The 23,875-nt window shown below is 42.0% G+C and overlaps 1 protein-coding gene across 3 annotated transcripts in view; it reads left to right on the forward strand.

The window, feature by feature from the left end:
• Positions 1-23,875, forward strand: part of LOC126403077 (metabotropic glutamate receptor 7-like) — a 163,401-nt gene that overhangs the window by 87,638 nt on the left and 51,888 nt on the right. For all 3 annotated transcript variants that reach the window (XM_050065504.1, XM_050065502.1, XM_050065503.1), the window contains 3 exons: positions 12,363-12,579; positions 22,092-22,227; positions 22,836-22,990. In XM_050065504.1, the coding sequence (XP_049921461.1) occupies positions 12,468-12,579; positions 22,092-22,227; positions 22,836-22,990 (403 nt within the window). In that variant the 5' untranslated portion in view covers positions 12,363-12,467. The remainder of the gene's footprint in view (positions 1-12,362; positions 12,580-22,091; positions 22,228-22,835; positions 22,991-23,875) is intronic.

Here is a 23,875-nt window from a genome sequence, read left to right on the forward strand (position 1 = left end):
GGTGTTTGCGAGTCCTGTAGCAAAAAGCTGCTGCAAAGCACAGTAAACACCCAGACTGGTTAAACACTATTCAGGTGGGGTCCTTGTAGAATAACAGACTGGAAAATGGTGGAGATGTTGTAGGAGTGTGATGTGAGGTTGGCCTTGGTGAAGAGCGTGGAAGAGAGGGAATTAAAAAGCAGTATCCCTCCTGCTGCAAAACACATCAACAACAGTTTTCTTTGCCAAACACGACGTGGAGGAAACAGAAATGCTACCTGGGTTATATTCACCAACAAGGCTTTCTCCAGTCCAGGAAGTGGGACATTCCTATACAGCAGATGTGGGAGGAAGTAGTTGTGGATGGTTGGGTGTTTGACTCTAAAGACTAGAGTTCATATCCTGAATCCCTCATATTGTTAAGTTTAGGCAGCTACAACACTTGGTTAGAGAAAAATTATGGTTTTGTCTCATCTAATGCTGTATCACTTCACAGAAGGAATCGTGCATCTACTCATGGACGAGAGGCTCTTGCTTGTGGCAGTATATGAGTATGTGAAAGGTGTCGTAGGTGAAGTAATGACTCCCCATCGTTCAGCTAATTGTTCGTTTTCCGGCCCACAACTCTTATGATGCTCATCAGCGTCTTTTTCTTCTTCTCTGCAGGCAGCTATTTTTAGTGGGAAAAAACCCACAGTACACTTCTAGCTGAGCACCAAATGTCAGATGGCAAAGTTAGCGACAAGCTGGTAAACATTATGGAGCATTTAATGCAGCTAAAGAGTCAGATATTTCCTTCTGTAGTTAGTGAGAACCAAAACTAGAGCTAAAAGTGAGTGAATGTTGGACATATATCACTCTGTGTCTGCTGGATCTACGAGCAACAGGTTTGCCAAATCAACTTTATAAAGTAATAATATGTTAGTGTTGTGTTTACAGGTTGTTGTGTTGCCCCCATGTTGCAAAAACAGTAAGTTAATGCAGGTTTAACCAAATGCTTTGAGTTTCTTGCACATAACCATACAAATAATAATCATGCCTTAGTTGCTGGAAGCGGATATTGTTTGGAAAATCAGTTTGATGCACTGACAATGAACCTTCTACAGAAATGATTTTCCTTTGGCAGTGAACGGTTTGCAGATACATTGTTGATGAAAACCGTAAAAACGTATTCCTGGCGGCATTACATTTCCGACAAAACATATTGCTAATGCAAATTACTCATACCTGAGCATAATTGTAAAGGGGGTGTTGATGGAAATTAAGTAGAAAATGTGGGAGAAAAGAGAGACTAAGGACAGTGAGGAGGGGAAAGTTGGGTGGCGTGCGAGCAAATGACTGAGGGCAGATTGTCTCGGCTTGGGGGGAAACTGGCAGCCCGAGGACCTCTCTGGGCAGGAAGTGTCTGCTGATCATCTGTGTGGGCGTGTCTGCATGCAGACAGATGACAGGGAGGGAGGGAGAGACGCACAGGAAGATGAGACTCACTTGTCTCTCCCTCCGACGGGGCTGAAACACACAGAGGGGCGGAGAACAGCGGAGCGGGGCTGAAAGTCACAGGTTGTGTGAGGGCACAATGATGAAATGCAGCCTTCACAAAAGGAGAGTTTGAGTGAGAGACACAGATGGGCAGGAAGAGAGGGGGAGAGAGTGACAGAGAGAGGGAGGGAAAGCTGTCAGTTTCACCCGCCCTTCCTCCCTGCCTCCTCGGCTGTGTTGGCAGTGCCATGCTCTGGTGAAGAGAGATTACCAAAGCCCAGCCTGGGGTTGCATGTATGGACACAGTCATTACCTCTGCCCTGCTAACAAATGGCACTGCTGTCTGGATACAAACCAATGTCTGTGTGATCCGCACCCATGTCACAGAGTGTCTGAGCCTTGATTTAGCAGGAAAGATATAAAACTTGATAACTGCTCAATATCTTTATAGGCCTCTTTATCGTACTGTATTATTTGGTTTATAGGATATCGACCGTTGCTGTTTTACAACGTCGGGCAGTGGAGCCACAAATAAATCTTCTGACTACTTTTTTTGTGAGCAAATATTTATCCCATCATGGGTGGGGTTTCTAGAGTCTGTATTGCTTTCAAAATGGCTCCTTGGCCAGTCCATAGGATCATCATCTTCCAGGCTGTGTGTGCGTGTCATTGTGCTGGTGTCACGAGGACAATCTGTGCATTGGCATCCGGCCACAGACAGCATGGGGTTAGAGTCGGGTCTGTCAGAACCCGCTGTCATTTCCGCCGTCACCGTGGAGATTGTTGCAAACAGCCGAGTGGAGCTGACTGATGTCAAGATATACTTAGAAGCTAATCATGCAGCAAATAGAGGCACAGGGATTCCTGCAGCAGAAACTGCCTGGCCGCTCTCGCCCCAGTTAAATCCATTCATGGGAAACATTTCAGCTCTGCCACTCACAGTTCGTTTGCAGCTATGGTTTTGAGTGTTGCTCTCAGATTAATGGATACCAATCCCAGTCTGGACAACACTCGAGTTTTCTGTGCCTAATTTTTGACACTGATGGTGTCTACTCTATGCTGCCTTTTGTAGGGAAAGCTCTGTGCTTGAAAGATGGCCTTTGTTTTTTGTCTAAGTTTTTGTTTAAGAACCCATGGACTGTCATACCCCTCTGTTTTCTGTGGAGACAGCCTGTCTTTTCATATCTGCAGATTTTCCCTCCTCTCAGATGGCAAGGATAGATGGTTGCCATTACCCCAACTGAGAGTCGTGTTGTGCCATATGTTGCCTATTTTTCTTCAAATAACATCCCTCTTTGCGCCGAGCATGTGAGAGAAGAGACGGAGCAGAGCAGCGCGGCTTGCTGCAAGAATTGCTCTCAGCTCGTCAGAATCATCACCTTCACATTAGCAGAGCAGGGAGATTAAAGCACAAACATTACAGTCTCTCACCTTTTCTTTGGAGCTGCCCGTGGTGCTTGTGGGCTGCTGTATGTGAAAATGCAGCGGAAAGGCCAAGGCACTCTAATTAACTTCACCTGGCATTCCCACTTACTGTGAACGTGTCTAACCTTTACACAACCTCGCTTAGTCACCTCTCTTCTTAAACACCCAGGTTGAAATTCTCATTTAATGTCAGTAAGCAGATTACCACCCTCCCCCCACGTACCACCTTCCACCCCTTCTTTCTTTTTTCCTTAACCTTCTTTAGACTTCAGGAACAGATTTTTTATTCAGGGCGGCCGCAGCACTTTGTGGTGGTAAATCAATAAAACAGTGTCCCCCATAACAGACCTCTGTGTTTTCCTTCCATCGATCCTGTCAGCCCAGATACATTCAAGTGCAAGCAAGGCGATTACCCTCAGCAATCCTAACTTTGATGTATACAGCAGATGACAGGTGCCAGACATCAGCTTTGGGTAATTGTGATACTGAAAGGGGGCATCGTTAATCATACTCTCTCAGCCTGAACTCAGTTGCTCATGATCGTTTTGCGGTTATTGTAGTTGCTGTCAATACAGACTGCTTGCAGGCATCACCGTCACCCTTTCACCTTGTTGGCCACTGGAGCGTGGAACATGTTGTCATGTGTGATGCCATATTTCACATGTTATAGAGCCAAAGTGTCCTAATAAAATAAGAATTGCAGGCAGTATTAAAGACATATGGTATTTTCATACAACTAGGCTGTCTATGTAGAAGAAAGAAGAAAATTCTTTTGACATTGGTGCTACGTGACGAGAGCAAACAGAGAAAAATGGCTGTGGCATTTGCTTTTGCTCAAGACATAGAAAACCTACAACTACCAAAATGCACTGCGTCACACCAGACCAATAAATGCTCCCACTGGTTGGTGATGTAATGGGAGCTTGTCCGTTTTGACATAGGAAACAATATGGCAGCCAGCTGCTATAATACTTAGAGTACAGTTAAATACTAAGCTCAGATATGTTTGTGAAACCATCTTTCTTTTAAGATTTTTGGGGGGCATTTTGCCTTTAATTAATATACAGCTGAAGATGAACAACAAAAGTGTAAGAGAAAGGGGGGAAGAAATGCAGCAAAGGGCCGTGGGTTGGAATCGAACCTGGGCTGCTGCAAACATTTTAGGCAAGAAATAGCCAATGCAGTAAGGCCCCGTGGGCACCTAAGCATTTTTTTTCCTAGCTGAAAACGGCAGGCACTCCTCAGGAAGCCCAGCTGGGAGCGCTTTGGAGGCGCTGCATTTTTTTTTCTTATAGCCGAGACACTTTGGTTGCTTCTGGTTGATCTGATAGAGAATATCCGCAGAAGTAAACATGTCGGTGCAAGGTCGAGTACCTGCTCTGGATGAAGGGAAAGCTCAAGCATGAAGGGAGACAAGACAGACACACCAGTCTATGTGGGTTCCTGAGAGGAAACGTATATAAATATATATACAGTATATTAACATTTCTCCTCCATTGTTATTCAGCGCTTGTAGGATGTGATGGTTGGTCCTCCACTGTGATTGGCAATGACGAGCGCAGGGTTCCAAAGTTGAACATTTTTCAATTCTCAGCACTCAGAAAACAGGCAGCGCTCAGCGCAGAATGTACGTTAAGCGCCTCCTCACACTGCTGGTGGAAACCCCATTTCCACCAAACACTTTTGGTATGGTACCTTTGGAACCAAAAGTAACCCTTCAAACATGGTACCTAGACCCTAGCGTTTCCACCGCAAACAATACTCTATCATGTGGGCAGGGTTGTTGTCAGTCACTTCTCTGTCCAGCACTCATTGTATTTCCTTATTACCGGGGACACAGAGGAGGGGTCTGCACCTCATTTATCGTCCACAGAACGAGGTTGCACATTGGCATTTTCAGAACAAAAAAAACAGGCTGCAGTGAGAGTCTCTCTCCATGGGATATTTGAAAATAGTGGGTTTGTGTATTTAGTCCTTACAAAATCTTGGTTCATATTTGATCAGCACTGCCTGGTTTTACCATTTGGCCTGAGTTCTTCAGCATATGTTTTTCACAATACATGAAATGGTATGGCACCCACTTCCTGTTCATTTTAGGCAAGAAAAACGCACTACAGTAAAAGAGTCTTGGTTTATATTTGAGAAAAGGAGGGCTGTGTCTCTCTCCTGAACTATACCCGTTATGTCCATGGTGGCAGGCATACAAAAATGCTGAAATACAATCTGCTGTTGCGTCATCTGGCGGATTTAAGCTGGGAGATGAGCAGGTTTATCAAAGTTAGTTTCACATTCACCGACATTGTTATGATACAAAGCTGGTTGAAAATCAGCAAAGTATCCCTCTAAGTGCAACTGTGAAACGAGCAGATTGTTATTACAGATGAAGGATTAAGAGAAAATAATCCTTTCCTCATTCCGAGCTAATTATTTACAGAAAATCAATCTAAAATGTTGATAAAATATCCAGTCTCCGCGCCTTATTATCTCTGCATCATGAAGAAATCCAAATCTGCTGCAATTTGTGGCAACAAGAGCTTATTTAGTTGAAACTATTCTGGGAATCAATCATGCAGCCGCGAAGTGGCAAAGCTAAACTTTGTTGTTTGTAATCTGCTGAGAAAGATGTAATCAGGTTCGGAAGGTTTCAATTCAATTCATTTATTTCATAAAGGAGGTTAAATTACTAACTTGCATTCCACTTGATTTGTAGCCCATTATCTACTGAAGAGAAAAATACAAAGGTGTTAGATTCTAATCAGTATTAGTTAGTCAGCACCTCTTTGTATCGTAATTCCAGCAGATTTAATCCTCACACCTCGGCATTTTCTCAATCAGGGCGTAGCGCTGTTGTTACCTGGAGGTCAAAGCGGTAATTAAAAAAGCAGTCTGAAAACAGAGTGGGTTTAGATTCCTGGGGAATAAGGGGAAGAGAAATTATATCAACGGGGTACAAGCCTGGGACAAAGTAAAAAGACGTCACTATCTGAAATGGTTCCTTCCAGCAAAAAGCTCCAGAGAGACAAATGTTCAAGCAGCTTTTGGTCCCAGCTGGGGCGAAGACGAGACGTGATTCAACAAACCTATAACACCTTTTGGCTGCATAGAGTTACTACAGCAGCTCTGTTAAAATACATCCACTATCAAATGTTTCAAATAGATGCTTCACTTTATTGGAAAGAGGAGTCTTTTTAAATGCAAATCACTGCTGCTGTTGCTTTTCCATTACTTTGCTGCGCGCCCTCTTTGACCCACTACACTCAATTTAGGCTGCCCTGGAGTGATTTAACGTGTGACATCGCAGCAGCATTCCCACCTGTGAATTTGTTTAATTGCATCACTGATTTTGTGTTCGCTGGTTTTGTAGTTGGTATTTTTTCCTTTTGGGCGACTTGGGCGTATTGAGTCGTCTCGAGCTTGACTCCTCAATTTGTCAGCTTTGTGCGGTTGACCCCCTTTGAGTTGTGGGTCAAAGCTATAACTCACACTCTGTGAGTTGAAGCAATCCCATCAGTGAGCCGCTGTGTCCTCATTCCCGTGTTTCCCCAGTGTCCGGCTGCTTTTGATCACTCTAACAGAAATGGATGGCATTCATACAGTGCTTAGATTAGACTGTGTGATGAGGTACTGCACTGGGTTCAAGAGAAAATGATGCATGACCCCGCTTGTGCGTCCACCTGTCTACGGGGAGGTCGCCAGTTTGAACCCAGACGTGCCACCAGGTGTGATTGCCGTTACAGAACCTCGAAAACAGTTGCTGATGAGATGTCTAGGTCTTTAGCGGGCTGCATTGTGAACAACCTCATACTAGATCCCTTTATTAAATGATTTATTTTGTGTTGGGTTTTTGATGATAAATGCAGTCGTAAAGATAGATTATTACTACTTTTACTTGTTAGCTTGTAAGAAAGAATAATAAAAGTGTACTCAGACAGAAAGAGATGCCTCGTGGCATTCGTGCAGATTTGACCATAGTATCATTTATGCCTATTTCAAGCAGCAACCTCCAGGGCTAAAGATAACGCCAATCATCAAGTCCCAAAAACTGCAATTTACTCAAATTGCCACTTGAGTCAGACCCCCATGTTAAAATGTCCGTCTTCACAGCAGAAATAAACATGTTTACAGCCTGGTACAAAAAATGTTTTTGGTCTCTATAATTAATTATCCTGTTCATGAGAACTGTACAGGGTGTGAATTTATACATAATGCACCTGTTTACATTTTATTATGGCTTAAAGTTATGCATAATTAAGGGTGGGGCCACTTTGAATGGCTGTCTGCAAGGTGTCACAACCATGGATGTACAAAGAGAACTGGATACAGCTTTGTAGGCAGGGCCCCGTTCATTTATATTAAAGTTGCTCAGTGGGGCATAAAGCCAAAAAAGTTCAACTCCCCTGGCATAAAATTCTGGGATCGTCTGAAGGTTAGCCTTCTGTTAAAATAAATGGGAATAAAATGATGTAATTGAGCAGCTCTTCTTGACTTTCAAAATGTTATCAGACTGACAGGATCAAATCCTGATAGTGAAATTATTCATTTTGCGGGGCTTGGCCCTCAAAAAATGTATCCACCAATTTAGAGACATCTCTTTAAGAATGTAAGTCTATGTGAAAAAGCCTTTGTGGGGTCGTAATTATATGGTTTGGTCACTGTTAAATTGGTTTCAAAGCCCTTCACTAATCCTGGGGGTTTGGTCACCACCCTTGCTCCTCCACAGCTCCACTTTCTCATCCAAATATGGTCACTTCTGGCACCAAAAATTCAAGATGGTGATGGCCAAAATGTTGAACTTGAGGTTTTAAAACAAGAGTCCACAAAGCAATGGGTGATATCACGGGGGCTACATCCAAATTTATCTTAGTTTAGAATAGTTTATGGTTTATTTGCCTCAAATAGCCAAAAAGTTAGCCAGCTAGCTGGTAAGCTAATAAGGGGCACAGCTAACATATCTGTAGCTCTTTTAGACTGTACATAGGCAGAGTGGAGCATTTCTAAATGCTAACATCAGCATGCTAACATGCTCACACTGATGATGCCAACATGCTCATGCAAAGTAGGTGAAATGTTTGCCGTAATGACCATCTTAACATGCTAACCTTTGCTAATTAGCACTAAACACAAACTTAGTTTTTAGTTGTAAATCAAAAGTATTAAACAAATTTTGACCTGATGGTGGCGCTAGAAGAACAATTGTCTCAGTTACAATACATCCTGAGGGAGATATTAATGTGTGTATCAGGTTTTATGGCAATCATCCAATAGTTGTTCTGGTTGTTTCTGTCACATGGTGGCGCTAGAGGAACACTGGACGAACAGAGCGAATCACACATTGTTATATCCAGCTCCAGTGCAATGCCGCTAGCTTGGATAAAAATCTGAGCAATTTAAAGATGTGTTTGGGAGTAAGAGGAGCACCTGCAGACTATTAAGGGAATTCCTGAACATTAACAAAAGTGATTATCTTGCATCTTACTAAGGAACTTGATTGATATATCCTGTTGTATATCCTTATGGGATACTCTAAGTTATCTACATATACACTGTTCAGATGATGGCATGTCTCAGCTGTTAGTTGAAAGCAATCATTAAGTGTGATTACGCTGCTTCCTTTAAGGAGGGAAAATAGTATGTAAGCACTAGTTAACACAGCATTTAACCTCCATTCACAGATTCCCCTCAAAAATATCAAATCAGCATGAAAGTTCATCCTTGACCATGTACTGTATAGAGTAGTGTGACAGTAAAAATCCTAACTCAAGGTCACTCACTTTCCCTGCAACAAAAAGCACTTGATAGGTTTAAAGAAAAAAACTCACTAACTAACCCGAGGTCTACACACCAGCCTTGAGCTTTCAGCCAGTGTCTTCCTCCGCAGATGGAGGTTGCTCAGTTATCATGTGAACTAAGTATGGAACTTCAGTCACATCAAAGACTTAAAAGCTAGGGAAGATTGTGAGATGCAATTTAAATCTGTATTCCTTAAGTTTAATATTTGAATATGCTGCAGGGTGGTGAAGACAGGCCGAGGTCTCACCAGGAGGGAAGTGTAAGAAAGGCTGTGCTGCTAGTTCATAAAAAACTGCTGCAAAGACAGTTCTGCAGTAAGTCTTCATTGATATGTTAGGAGAAGAAAGTGACAGCGCAGCATGTTGCCCAGGTAACAGACCCAATATAGGCTCTGTAAAATATTACGTTACATAATGTGAGAATATTCTTAGATGCTCGATTGAAAAGATAATGTGAAATATATGAAAAATGTATTGCTCCCTTGCTTTGCAAGCCATCATCTGCCTGTGTGAGCAGCAAAAGGAAGGGAGTGATGTGTAGTGCCTGCTTGTGTTTTCAGCCAGACTTTCAGTTTATTAATTAATGGGACAACTATCGTTGATATGGGTGAGACCCATGATAAAGTTGTCAAATATTATGATGGGGTATTTTTGTAAATGACAGACAATATTCTCTCATAGCCTACAATTACTTCACCCACTATAAACAATTCATTTGGAAGTGGTTCTTCTAAATTATATCTTACAGGGTTCTCATGGGTCCTCGAAATCCTCTAGCGTTTTTGAATCTGAAATGCTTTGAATGTTTTTGTATAGACATAAACAGACATGGGTCACTGAAAGTGCTGGAATTTCTATATTTTGTGCAAGAATAGAAATTGAGGTTCTTTTGATTTTGTCTGCCATCACTGTAATACAGCACAGTTGAGAAGTGTTTACACATTCAAGCCTGTCTCTCTAATTGTTGTCTGTGAGCTTCTGTACAGCCTGCTACTTCTCATTAAAAAACCTCAGTGTTGTTACAGTAATTCACCTTGATCAGTGTTTCAAACTATGCAGTGTTGAGTCCTTGAATTTGAGGAAATTGGGCTAGAAGGTCCTTGAAGAGTCCTTGATTTTGATGTTTAAGAAGGTGATTAAACCCTGATCTTTAATTTATCCAGCTTGCCGGCACACATTAAACTGATGCAAATATGAAAATGTTGGCAAGTTTAACTGTGAAATAGGCTTATTCACTTTCTTGTTGAGAGTTAGATTAGAAGATTGATACAGCTCATGTCTGTACACAGCCCAGGCACCCAAAGATAATGTCTTTGCAAACCACCAATACATTACATTTACACATTTAATATGTAAGATATCAATGTTTCTAAAGTGATGTAATATATAAGCTGACTTCAGGAGGTGATGGGGACGGTGGGTGGTGTATCACTTAGGCGAGACAGCTGCCAAGATGCAGACTACTGTTTGAAACCCACAAACAACGAAACCGATTGTGTATTAGCGAGTCATTGCTGTGTTTCCCTTGCCTTTTAGGCTCCTAACGTGAGTGTTTTGTAGCGACTCGTCTGTGTTATTCCATTAGCTTTTTGGGCTCCAAACGTGAATGTTTTGTAGCAACTTGTCTGTGTTTTTCCATTAGCTTTATAGGCTCCTAACGTGAATGTTTTGTAGCAACTTGTCTGTGTTTTTCCATTAGCTTTATAGGCTCCAAACATGAGTGTTTTGTAGTAACTTGTCTGTGTTTTTCCATAGCTTTTTGTGCTCCTAATGTGAATGTTTTGTAGCAACTTGTCTGTGTTTTTCCATAGCTTTTTGTGCTCCTAACGTGAATGTTTTGTAGCAACTTGTCTGTGTTTTTCCATTAGCTTTTTTGGCTCCAAATGTCGTGTTTTATAAGGCCCGACGTCGGGAATGGTGCAAAGAAAAGCAGTTAATTTCAACAGACATCACTTTCAGGACTGTGCTCCCCAAATGATCTTTTCCTAACCTTAGCCAAGTGTTGTTTTTTGTGCCGAAATATAACCACGCATTAACAACAGCATTGTTGAAGTATAAAGTTTCAAATGTAACCGCTACATAATGACATGCAAATGTAACATATCCGTGGTTTGCAGAAACATTCAGGGCCAACATTTTTTGCCGGCGATTGGGTTGCTGTACCTTCAATATAAAATTACAGCCAGCAGCAAGTTAGCTTAGCTTAGCAAAAAGGATTGAAACAGCAGGAAACCGCTAACCTGGCTTTGTTCAAAGGTAAACACTCTGCCTACCAATACCTGTAAAGTTCACTTATTAACACATAGCTTGTTTGTTTGATTTATAGGCTACAAAACAGCAGGGGTTTGCTGGACCATTTCTCCACCAGAGCAGTTGCCAGGCAGCCAGCAGAGACTCCAGGAAGTCACTGCTCCTGGCCAAAGAATAGTCAGGCATAGGGGTTGCAGTGGTATGAGATTTCCACAGTATGATAACCATCTCAGAAGATATTGCACTTTCATGGTATGATAGTAGTGCATAATTTATATTATTATCAGTCAGAATGACCCTGAAAGGAATGAAAACAGAAGGGTTATTTTTGGTTGAACAAATGTTTTATCACTATAATTGAAACTTGAAACCATTTTGTTTATGGAAGTATGTGTAAAAACTTTTATATCACGCTAAACCTTGAAACCAGTATATCACTGCAACCCTAGTCCAGCACATAAGCTCATGTACAATGGCACATTTATTTTTATGTAGATTAAACAAACAGTAGATACAGTGTTAATTTGTGACCTTTACAGGTGTTGGTAGGCAGAATTTGTTACCTATAGACAGAGCCAGGCTAGCTATTTCCCTGTTTCCAGTCTTCCAGCTCTGCTTAGCTTAGCAACTGCTAGAAGTAGTTTTGTATTTGGTGTACAGAGTGATATCCATCTCCTCATCTAACTCTAGGCAAGAAAGCAAATAACCATATTGCCCAAAATGTCAAACTTTTCCCTTAAGCTAAAAAAAAAAAAGCTCTGTAACTTTCGGGTCTATCAGATGTGACACACTGCATTGTGGGGTTGTTAGAAAAAATGTCATGAACACTTCTTTTTCGTTCTGTTGTGGGCATTAAAGTATAAGGGCACATTGTGTACATGTTTCACACTTGGAATTAGGGCTGGGCGATTTGGAGAAAATCAAATACCACAGTATTTTTCCACCAACTACCTCGATATCGACATTGCAACAATATTGTAGGGTTGATTGTTGGTGTTTTCACAATATTTACACAATGAGATTTTTGGTAAATAATTAGCAGTAATGTGGATATAATGACTAAGTGGGTGAAGGCAAATAATAGAACAGCTAGAAGAATCTGGCAAGCTCAAAATTACATCACTTTACTGTATTACAGTCTTTAAATCCAGGAAAACACTTATGATATTAAGATACCCAAAATTTAAGGTGATGTCCAGTCTCCTATCAAGATATTGATACATTGCCCAGCCCTTCTCGGAATGTAGGCACTCAAATAAAATGGCAGTAAATAAAGCCCACCTTATATTAAATATGTCGTGATTTTGGACTCGGTCATTCAAAAATGTGATCTGTCAGAGCAGTCACCATAGCAACCCCCCATGATACTGCACCAGAATAGCACCAACACATGAGTAAACATTCCCTTCCCCCTCCCCAACCCCTCTTGTTCTATTCAAGATCCCGCAGATCAGCTATGCGTCAACAGCCCCGGAGTTGAGTGATGACAGGCGGTATGACTTCTTCTCACGGGTGGTTCCTCCAGACTCATTCCAGGCCCAGGCCATGGTGGACATTATCCGAGCCCTGGGCTGGACTTACGTCTCCACCATCGCGTCAGAGGGCAGTTATGGAGAGAAGGGAGTGGAGGCCTTCACACAACTCTCCAAAGAAGCAGGTAAGGCAAGGTGGTCAGTGATGGACACTAAACAGAATTATCTTTTCTTTTTTTTTAATGCATTTCTATCATTTAAATCACTGTAGTTGCATTTTTTTTTCACCAGAGTAAGATCAGTTTTGCATTTCCAATTCATCATGAAATCTGTTTTGGGTGGATGAATTATTGATCTGTTTGGCAACCTCTGCTTCAGTCCCCCAGTGAGTTGTGGAGTGTTACTGGAAATGTAGACAGAGAAACAGCTTGTAGAAAGGATGCCACGTCACAATAATGAGCATGGCCTGTACACATGTCACTGTAATGTATGTCACCATTCACCTTTTTTCTTTTGCTGCATGCACACTCAGAAAAGGAGGAATTGTTTGAAAATGCCTAAATGTCTTCTCTTTAGCCAGCAGAAAGGAGAGAGAGTGAGAACAGTCTGGCAACTGGTCATTTGGGAGACATGAGTTTTGTTTTACACTCTGCCTTTTCTGTTTCACTCAACCTCATTTTTATCCCTGCTAGTGAGAGAGCAAGGCTCTGAGGATGGTAATGATGGTCAGTCAGCCTTGTGGTCAGTCGGTTCAAACCACTCTGCTCTGGTTGTGTGCATGAAACAGCAGGGTTTTAGATATTTACTCTTTTTAGAAAAGGAGCCAGCCTCCTTTGGTAGATGTCTCTAGACATTTCTCTCAGAAACCATATGATTAAACAGAGAGAGCTGAACCACTGAGCGGGCTAGAATCAAGCTATTAGAATCAGTCTTGTAATGTAACATTAATGGTGATTGTTTTAAGTGGCAATGATCCTTTTTCAGGTTTAACAGCTAAGTTGTTAAGTTTACATTTTTCTTTTGAGAGGTTAGAATAAGGACGTTGAAGAGCATTTACAACAGAAATGTTGCCTGTAAGTGGCCTGAGAATTGTGCACATGCTTGACTCACCTGCTTTTTTCCACACTGATGCTGTTGTTGGCATGTGGTTGTACATGTGAATCAGCAGTCACTGCTGTCAGCAGGAGATACTCAGCGGCTATACAGTGCAATTGGTTGGCAATCTTTGTCAAATCATGTTGTTTACAATCTGCTGCTGCAGTTTTTCTGCAGTATCAGGACAAGGATAAATTTTTAACAGTGAGTTTGAGTTGACTGATAATGATTACAACTGGAAATCTCAACGGGTAAGCGTTAATCAGTTAAGCGCTGAGAATATTTTTGACCATTTAGAAAGGTGGGTTTGCGGTTAATTTTGTCACTGTTCAGTTTACTGGACTGCGCACTGATCGGGTCTGGTGGGAGTGACCAGCACCACTCACTTGATGATTACAGCTAGTAATAGGGATGTTCCTAGCTACTAATTTCCCTGTTGACTACACAAAAGCTTCACTTAAGACCTAGACTCACAAGTCAGTCTTTAGACGCTTTGCTTAACTAAAGACTGATGTCTTTCTCCCTGATTTTGTGTTTAGATGGGCGGATACAATTTCAGAGTTTAAAAAAAACTCCCTACGTTGCAGAACCAATAGTAAATCCGCAGGGCGGTCCTTCGGTGGCTCGCTGAACTCTTGTGCTCGTAAACATAGTCCGACTAGAAACACGTGTAACCGTACAAAATGGCTTAAGTTGCTGTAAGTCCTTAATTTCCACAATCTTGTGGACTGAGCACACGTTTGATAAAACGGAGTTAAATCTCTCGGCATCCATTTTCAAGCTCTCTGTGTGTTTGTTTCCTTGCGGACGAGAAAAGGGGGAGGGCGTGTCTTTTTCAAAAATGCAAGAGGCGTTGCTTTGTTGCCGGCCGTTTTCACCAGTGTGTTAATCACACTTTAGAAAGGAGTGTCCCCAGACTATCAGAAGGCAGAGATTAGAAAGGAGTGTCCCCAGACTATCAGAAGGCAGAGATCTCTGATTGTCTGGTGGCGAGACTAATTAAGACCAGTCGACTAGTCTAAAAAAAGGAAAACACTCAGAAAATAGTCAAAATTTAGCAAGTATTTGAAAGATTGTCCCAAAAATATTGTGTGCAGCCTTTAACCACAATCTTCAACAACCATGTCGGATTTTAAATGCTGCTGAAGTACAAGACACTTTGCGCCGTGCAGTATGAATGTGAACGTGACGGCAACTCAGTCAAAAGTTAACCACTAAAATAACATCTAAAATAAGTAAATTGCCTCTGAAATGTGGGGCACAATTAACCTTGCAGATTATCTGACAGAAATGATAGCAGTTAATTTTAAAGTTAATAAAAAAACATCTAAATTATGATTAAATTTCAGCTGAAATGAGAGGCATTTTGCGCCGTGCAGTATGAATGTAAACCCTGCAGATTATCTGACAACAATAATATAACATCTCAAAAAAGATAAATTGCTGCTGAATTCATTTTCTAGATCAAAGTACTACCAAACCGCGCTGGTTTTGTGAGAGGACATCTCTCCAATTTCCCACCGTGCTGTTTTAAAACTCTATTCGAGCATTACTGCAGGGAGGGGGACTGCTGTCTGACGGCTCTGTAGCCCCCACTAGTGGCGGGCGGCTGCATGACAGTTAAGCGGCCTGGTAAGTGAATTAAACACTAATTGGTTTAACCGACTAATATTTCTGGTGCCGACTGCCAAGGGGGCGGACGTTTAATCATTTAGACCACTAATCGCGCGCATCCCTAGTGGGAGCTAGCAGCACCACTCATTTGGCGATTATGCCTCTATTTTGAGCCACAAACCTCTGTTAGCATTAGCTCTGTTAACAGTGTCGGCATAGCTACTAGTGGTAACATAGTCAACAATGCTAAAGGCTGTTTTGCAGCTCAAAATGAAGCCACTCACCTACAGGGGCTACCTGGGGAAAGACCAGAGGGTGGCTACTGTTAGCATGTTTCAACAGCAAACCCAGCAGTCAACTCAGAATGAGCTAGCTAGCTCCAACCCGACCTGACTGGTGAGCAGGGTAGCACGATCAAAGCTAACCTTAACGAACCAGTGGAGACTGGGGGTTGGGTAGTGAGCACCACGTTTCCACATGTTGATGCAGTTAGCCAGCAGTCTATCAGCAAAGCTAACAGGAAACAAAATGAAAGGCAAGGCATTTATACTGTATCACAAAACATATAACTATTACCCTTACTAAATGAATAGTGCTTTGAAATGCGGCACTAAAGCTCCCTGAGTCAGTAGAGCACCACACTAAAAGGAATAGCCTCTTGTTTTTCACATCATTTTGCATTAAATATGAACCCGTTAGTTACTGGTTAATGGGTATCAGGCTATCAAACAAAATTAACCGAAACTGACATCCCGAATTGCACCAATGTTTTAATGCATTAAAGTTAGCTATAGCTGTGTGTTCAGAACCCCTTTTCTGTATTTGTGCAGTAGTTAGTTTAAAGGGAATGGTACCTGGGCTTGAAAAATCACCTTCCATGATTTATGACAGCACATCCATGCACCCCATGACAACAGGAGCAAGTGTTTTGCTGCTTTTCACCTCGACCTTCCATGAATCCCAATCCATTTCCTGTAAATCTGCAGGGAGTGATCTCTGTCTCTTCTAACGTACAGAAAACCTCTAAAACAAGGAAAGCTAATGATATCCCACAGGCACTGATCAGAAGTCCAGCATGCATGAATATTTTATCTGTGTGCATCCGTGTCCAATGTAATCACTCATTAAAACTTTAAGAAGCTGTTTGTGGTTGTGTAATTTGCATCGACAGAGAGAGACTGAGAGGGAGAGAGGGAGAGTAGCCTGTATTTGAACAAATAAGAAAAAGTCCTTATTTAAGGCTTATTTTAGAAGTTTTCATTTATCTTATATCCTGTGGATAAACACAGTCTCTTCCAGCTGGTTTCCTCAGATGCATTTTCCACTGATGTTTTCCTTTTTTTTTTCTTATGCAAAGAGCAGTAAACACACTGCTATTATTGTGACTCTTGAACAGCTACACAAGGAGTATGAAATTATAAGCCATTGTTGCTGTTGACTCATCCTATTGCTACTGAGCTGCAGTCACTTTGCAATATTTTGTATTCATATACAAATGGGAATTATTTCCTCTAAAGAAAAAGCCTCCCGTACCCAAGGCACCTTATCTTTAATAAACACATTAATTATGTAATGGCATAACTGTACATTCACAGGATTCATTCAAAGGGACCAATTCTGCACCAGAACAGCCTGGAATGGATTGAATTGAATAAGACGCAAACATCTTAGTGAAAATGAAAAGAGAGAATATGTGGAAAATAGTTTAAGTGTGGTGTCAGTAGATGTATTAAACACAGAAAATTGCTAAACTGCGGAGCAACAGCAACATATTTTGGTGGATGTTGTTTGTTGCAGCATCCCCTGTGCAAGCTGATCCATGAGGCCTTGAGATTTTTTTTGTGTGGCTGCCCTGTTTGGTTGCAGTGAAATGTCAGATGCATTAGTAGGATTCTCGCTTCACCACTTCAAGGAGAACCATCTAGTGGACTAATGCAATACGGCTACCCATTACCCCAAGCTGAGACTGGAGTGATGGTCAGCCCATATTGATCTCTTGTGTTTTTTCTATTCTTCTTTTTCTTTTTTTTAAATTTTCGCTCCACTTTCTCTCTCCCCTGTTTAGGCACTGTTCCATTGTGCACCTTCATCCTGGCTCCAGGTGAAGCTGGCAGAGATTAATCTTGTTTGTATTTTTCTGTGTCTGTCTGGATTCAGGCCAGAGCGATGGAGTTCAGTTTTCCCATTTGATAAAAAGACTCGCATTTGAGGAAAACCTCCCACAAAGCATCACTGTGGAATTGATTGCAGTGAGTTGCCAACACGATGCATTCTTAGATGTAGTCTGTGCTGTGAGGGGGGGAAAGAAAATCAGCCAGTTAAGTATAGCGCTCATATTTAGCAGTCGGCGAGGACTGGGGAGGATGCCTGATGCATCTCCAAACACCGTAAAATAGAGCACGATACTTCTCCATGACCCTTCGGCATTGCCAAGTCCCAGACCGGCAGTGGAAGGGCACACAGATGTAGAATATGAATGTCAGCCGCATGTCAGCCCATTTTGATGTGCTCCCACGTGTTCAGGCAGGGAGACTGGAGAGAGAGGGTCTGCCTTTTGACTGCCGAGGTGATAAATATAATTGCAGCATTATGGATCCCCTGGAGGTTTGGGTTTGGAGGGTGTTCAGTAGGCGGGCGGGGGGTCGAATCCATCAAGAGCCTCTAATTTAAAAGGATTTGTATTTCACTAAGCAAAATGGCGAAGCTGGATTCCTCGCCCTGGAGTGCATTTTCAGAACCGAGGGCATTGAGGATGAATAATTGAAGCAGTTAATGCAGTGCATGACCTATGGCACTCAGACAGATAAGCAGAGAACTTTCCAAGGGCCTGATGAATTTAGCCATCGTGATCATTTAGTTGCCTTTGATATATTAATCAAATGTGGAGCAGAGGGTCGGGGTTCACGGTGCATATATAGTTTGATATTATGTTGCAGGATCATAGGTAAATGAATAAAGTGCAGCTAAAAATGTCAGTGTCACAAACTCACTTTGAATGTAAGCAGATATTTTAAGTCTACCTCCACTCAAAAATGTGTGTGTGTCCTTATGTTTATGTCCCCGTAGATGTCGGAGCTTGACTATACTGACTTGTATGTGAGCAAAGTTCGTCACTAGACAGGTGTTTTCACATCGATGGGGGGCGATGTCTGTACATTTTGCAAAAATCTAACATTCAAACGTACGGCGGACAAGCTAGATGCATCACTAATACGAAAAAGCCAAACACTGTCTAACACGTATCGATAGGTAAACAGACTTTGACACAACACCACAAGGAAACTAGAAACCTCCGGTGCAGAGGTACAAAGAGCAGGGTTAGCATTAGCATAGTGAAAGATTTGACAGGAAACATGGTAGAGTGTGCAGTTTTTGGACTTAAACTGGACCGTGGGGCTTCCTTCCACTATCTACCAATTACCCCCATCGTAACAGATATTATTGTATGTTTCACAGCCATTAACTCTGTCAGCCACTGCAAGTTAGCCTACAAGCTAACAAACAACATAAACCAGTGCTAACTACACTTAGAGTTCTGATAAGTCGCCAACAGACTCCTCATCTGAGTCTGGATCTGACTGAGGCTCAAACATGTACAGCTGAATCATTTTGATACACATGCAAGCAGCAGTGTGGAGGCCAAATCATGGATGTATTAGGAGAGCTGGTTACAGCATTGGATGCAGGGCCCTATTAATTCCTATGAAAGTTGCTCAGTGGTACATGAAGCCAAAAAAGCTTGATTTACGCAGTATAAAATAACCTGGATCTTCCACATCGAGGGGCCTATAGAGCAGGCGCACTAGAGACTTACAATGGCCAAGAAGCTATCTTGCAGTTTAGCCCTCTGCCAACTTGAAAGGGTATAAATCGACTTAATATTGCTGCTCTGATAGACTTCTGAAATGTTATTAGATTGAATGGATCAAATCCCGCTAGTGTAACGAGTCATTTTGCGGGGGTTGTAACGCTCAAAAAAAGTATCCACTGATTTACAGACATCTCTGTAGTAATTTAAGTCTATGGGAAAAAGTTGTTTTGGGCCCCATGGCATCATGTAATGCACCCTGAAGTAGTTGCAATTCCACGTTTGGCCACTATGTAAAATTGGCTTCAAAGCTCGCCACTGTTTCTGTAGCTTGGGCCAAATCCAGAATTTCTCATTGATGGAGAAAGAGTAGTCCCTTTTCAGAGAACTATTATGTGGGAAAACCATTTTAAACAACATATAAGTAAGTATGAAAAATTTCATAAACATAAAAACATGTCTGAAGGTGGACTTAAACTTTTTGTCATCCGGTTTTGCTTGAAACAACCTAGTTTGTACGACTTGTGGTGCGACCACGCTGAAAGGCAAAGGTGCTTATGGCTGTTCCGAGTCATTTAAATATAGGTATAAAGGTGCACATTTTCAGACAGCCTCCCCTGGAAAATATTCATAGTGCTGGTGTGTAGGTTGTACACATGAAAGGTGCCAGAAATAGTTGTGTAACAAACTAAAAGAAAACCTGACCTTCTTCGCCTCCACCCAGCTGGCCAATCACTGCGTGAAGTGGGTGCAAATGTGGAATTGTCTGTTTCAGAGAGTTACCACACACCTTTCCGCCGATGTTAACCTGACGTCACAAAGGTGTGGGGGAGGGTTTCCAAAGCTGTCTGACCATCTGATAAGCAGTTCTGAAGACGTATACTGGCGCCTTAAGTGGAAGCTGGAAAGTACAGTATTACTATACAATCCTATTTCTTGGAAAACGAGGTGGAGTAAAACACTCTCCTCTCCAAGAGCCTGACACTTATCTGTCTCACATCACACATCTCCAGCTAAGACAGACATGCAGCTCTTCTTTATACCCGCTGTTTGAGTTGAGGACTCTTTCAAGTCCACACGGTGCCTTCCAGTGACAGGTGACGGCGTTCTGACCCACAGCACAGCACTCTGGAAGTGCAGATACGATACTTGCATTTCCATCATGCCTGACTAACTGAATGACTGACTAACTGACCATCTGACTGACTGGCAGATGAGATATTCCGCAGGCGTTCAATAATTTAGCCACCGCTGCACGACCGCAAGTCCGCAGCCTTTAGGGCAGCCTTAAGCCCGCAGCGTGTTCAGCTCTTTGCTCTCTCTCTCTCTGAAGATGGGATCTGCTCCAAATGCTTCTTATCTTCATCAGTGGCTCCTGTGGTCTCTGTCTGTATTATTGACTGTTGTGACCTATAATATGTCTCTGCTCAAGACTGTTATACCATTATAAGTCTTCACACGAGCCCGCAGGGGTTTTTTTGTCATGGAGTTAATGCATTTTCATGAGATTTAAGTTCTCAATGGGGAAAAAAAGCTTTTTTTTTCCCCCTCTCAGGAATTAATGCGCGTGTGATTGGCCTACCTACCTGCAGACTTACAACCCTGAAACTGAAAGGTGCCACTAATACACCAGAGTCAGACATTATACAGTGCTGGAGTTTACTAAAACAGAAACCTAGAAGTGCGATGTCGCACTTTAGGCTTTCTTGCTGAAATCAACTGAAATCTCTGTGCTAAAACAGAGTGTGAGTGTCGTCCCTTGGAGACCTACAACGCTTGCTGCTCCGCACAAATGACACCAAAGCACGTTTCACTTTAACAGGATACCACAAACCCTTAAGCAACAGCTAGGCCATTTGTGGGATCTCCCTTTTTATGTTTAGTCCACTTAGGGAGGATAACAGCAGCCATCCCAGAGGTCTGTTGGCACATACAAAATGTTTTCTCGCAGCAAGAAATATCCTCAAATCTGCCTGCTGATACTTGAGAAATGGATAGTTATGAAGAGTTCAGCATTTGTCATTTTTCTATCTTCTGCCTTTAAAAATGCCACAGTAAACTGTGACTGGAGATTTGTGATCTGCCAGCTAAAAGCTGTTTATATCAAAGTAATGAGCCTGAGGAGACTGGCAATTAGGAGATTCCTTCCATTCCTCTGTCTACTCAGGGAAACTCACACTGAAAGGTTATTGGGTAGGCTATTAAAATGCTTGAGTGGAGGAAATTTTAATTGGTTTGGGTAGAGTTTTGCTGTTGACTCAAGACACCGCTGCTTCACATCTAGGCCTACAGAAGTTCCTCACACAGGTGATCATATTATCTGTTTATCCAGAGTGCCTCAAAGGTTAGCTTGTCCTCGGCATCTGTAATTACCACGCCAGAGTGAAGCAAAACTCCTTATTATTTTTTTTATTTTTTTTATGAAAGATATAAATTTGCTTCTCCACCCGATAATGAGGTGTTGAATAAAACCCCCGAAGCCAACAATACCTTGCAAACTGCTAAAAGCCTATTGTGTTAATATACTATGCCAGATACAGTATGTAGCAGCTGTTTAGCAACTCACGGAAGCAATCAGCACCTTTTGTCCTGTACAAACTCATTAGCGGTGACCTGTGTGGGAATGATTTATTGTCAGTATTAATATCCTCTTTGTTTGTTATTGCCGGCTGTGCTATCTGATTGGTTCAGGGTCCAACAAGAGATGTTTGATAACGACTTTAAATGAAAAGTCAATGGCAAGCTGTTTGATTTTCTCAAATCCATATATGAAATCTGTAGCTTTATGTCCCTGTTGGTGTGGATTATTGGATTTGTTATAGCAGATATGTTTATAACTCTTTCTCACTCCGTGAAATGATTCTGGCGCTCGGTCAGGAGGTGCAGTTTGACTGTTATATTGCATGCAGCTGTGGTTTTCAGATCATTGCCAAAATGTAAATGTATACATAGTAAGACAATCATTTAGCTTCTATAGTAGGCATGACAGCATCAGCAAAAACTCACCGTGTACAGATGTTTTCTCATTTCTATATGGGTGAGATTTCCATAGGAGAAAAAAGCAGCTATTGAGACCCCAGGCTTTTGTGTGTGAGTGTACATACTTTTGTGTGTAAGAGTGAGTTAGTGAGCTCATCTCAGAGGCCTTATCATTTCTTTACTCTTCTCCCATTAAAAAAGGTGGAATCTGCATCGCCCAGTCTTTGAAAATTCCCCACAACCCCAAGCTGGAAGATTATGACAAAGCCATCCAACAACTGCTGGAAACGCACCACTCGCGGGCAGTCATCATCTTTGCCAGTGAAGAAGACATACGGTGAGGAGTGCCGCGCATCCTGGCTTCACCCATGTTGTTCAGGCGCGTTGATGGCTTGCCATGTTGAGGTCTTTAATCTCTGAGTAGTAGCTCCTGAAGACAAGCTAGAGGCACAGATTTGCCATGCGTACAGGATGTCTGCTACACAAACATACCTCCAACAACACAAACACAATCGTGCCTCGGAGGAGAAGTGGGAATACAGATCACAACAAAGCAACACAGAGATATTGTTTCATTTACAATGCCCCATGGGAAATATTTATGTAAAGAAACACAGAATGAAACATTTAGTATCTGTAAATTCAGAATGAATGCTAGGGCAAATGTAAAAGATGAGTGGGAGACATGGAGATTAATAACTGTAACTCTCTGTGTTTCTCTTTAAACAAGACAAAAATAACATCTTTGTTCTCCAGACCACACAATAACAATCGTTCCCCTCCTTTCCCTCTCACTTTTAATGAGATAAACTGCAGAACTGTACATGGCAGAGCTGTAATGTCCACACAGTTCAACTTAAAGCTAGCTGTGCCTTTGTGTAATAGATAATAGATTGCACGCACCTCCTGTGCTCTCTCCTAATTCACATGCCGGTGTCCTTGCAGGGGAGTTCTCAATGCCACCAAGAGGGCCAATCAGGTGGGCCATTTCCTGTGGATTGGATCTGACAGCTGGGGGGCCAAGAGCAGCCCGATCCACCAGCTCGAGGATGTGGCGGTGGGAGCAGTCACCATACTGCCCAAACGCTCCTCCATTGCAGGTACGTGTCGTGCACACACAGAGACTCCCACTGCGCGCTTCACCACATGCTGTGTTACTGTATTGCATTTTTTATTTTTCCATTGTGCTGTTTTGTTTGGAGTAATTGCTTTTTCTAGTATTCCAGATTCAAAAAGTCTGTGACAAAACCTGCAATAATTGTTTTTGTGTAAAACAAGCTGTGAACACAACACTGACATGGTGTCACCTTTTAAAGGGACAGATCACACCAAATTCAAAGATACATTTTTTTTCTCCTCCCCATAGTGCTATTTATCAATCTAGATTGTTTTGGTGTGAGTCCCTGAGTGATGGAGACATCCGTCATAGAGATGTCTGCCTGCTCCTGAAAATAATTGAACTAGATGGCACTTGGCTTGAGGTGCCCAAAGCTAAAAAAAAAAAAAAAAGATACAGAAAAACTCAAGAGCAATGTCTCTTTCCAAAAATCATGATCCATGTACTCAAGATAATCCACAGACCTTGTTGTGAGCAGTTTCATGTAGGAACTATTTTCTTTCTACTGAACTACACCTGCCAACCGTATCACTGTGCAGAAGGAAGAGTGCATACACAGCTAGCTGGCCTAGCACCACTGAGCTAGCTAATGTTACAGCTTAGCCAGGAGGACGCCATTAATGTTTAGATCTTGTGCTGTCACGAGCATGAGCCTCTCATCCATGAGTAGATGCATGCTTCCCTCTGTGATTTGATACAGTTGGCAGGTGTAGTTACTTTCAACATATTGTACCACAGTAGCCAGAACTATAACGATAATATTATTACTTTCATTAATGTTGTTGTAAGCTACTGTCATTACCGTCTGTCCTGCATCTCTCTCTCTCTCTCTCTCTCTCTCTCTCTCTCTCTCTCTCTCTCTCTCTCT

The sequence above is a fragment of the Epinephelus moara genome, chromosome 16 (assembly GCF_006386435.1).
Source record: "Epinephelus moara isolate mb chromosome 16, YSFRI_EMoa_1.0, whole genome shotgun sequence".
NCBI classification, from domain to species: domain Eukaryota; kingdom Metazoa; phylum Chordata; class Actinopteri; order Perciformes; family Serranidae; genus Epinephelus; species Epinephelus moara.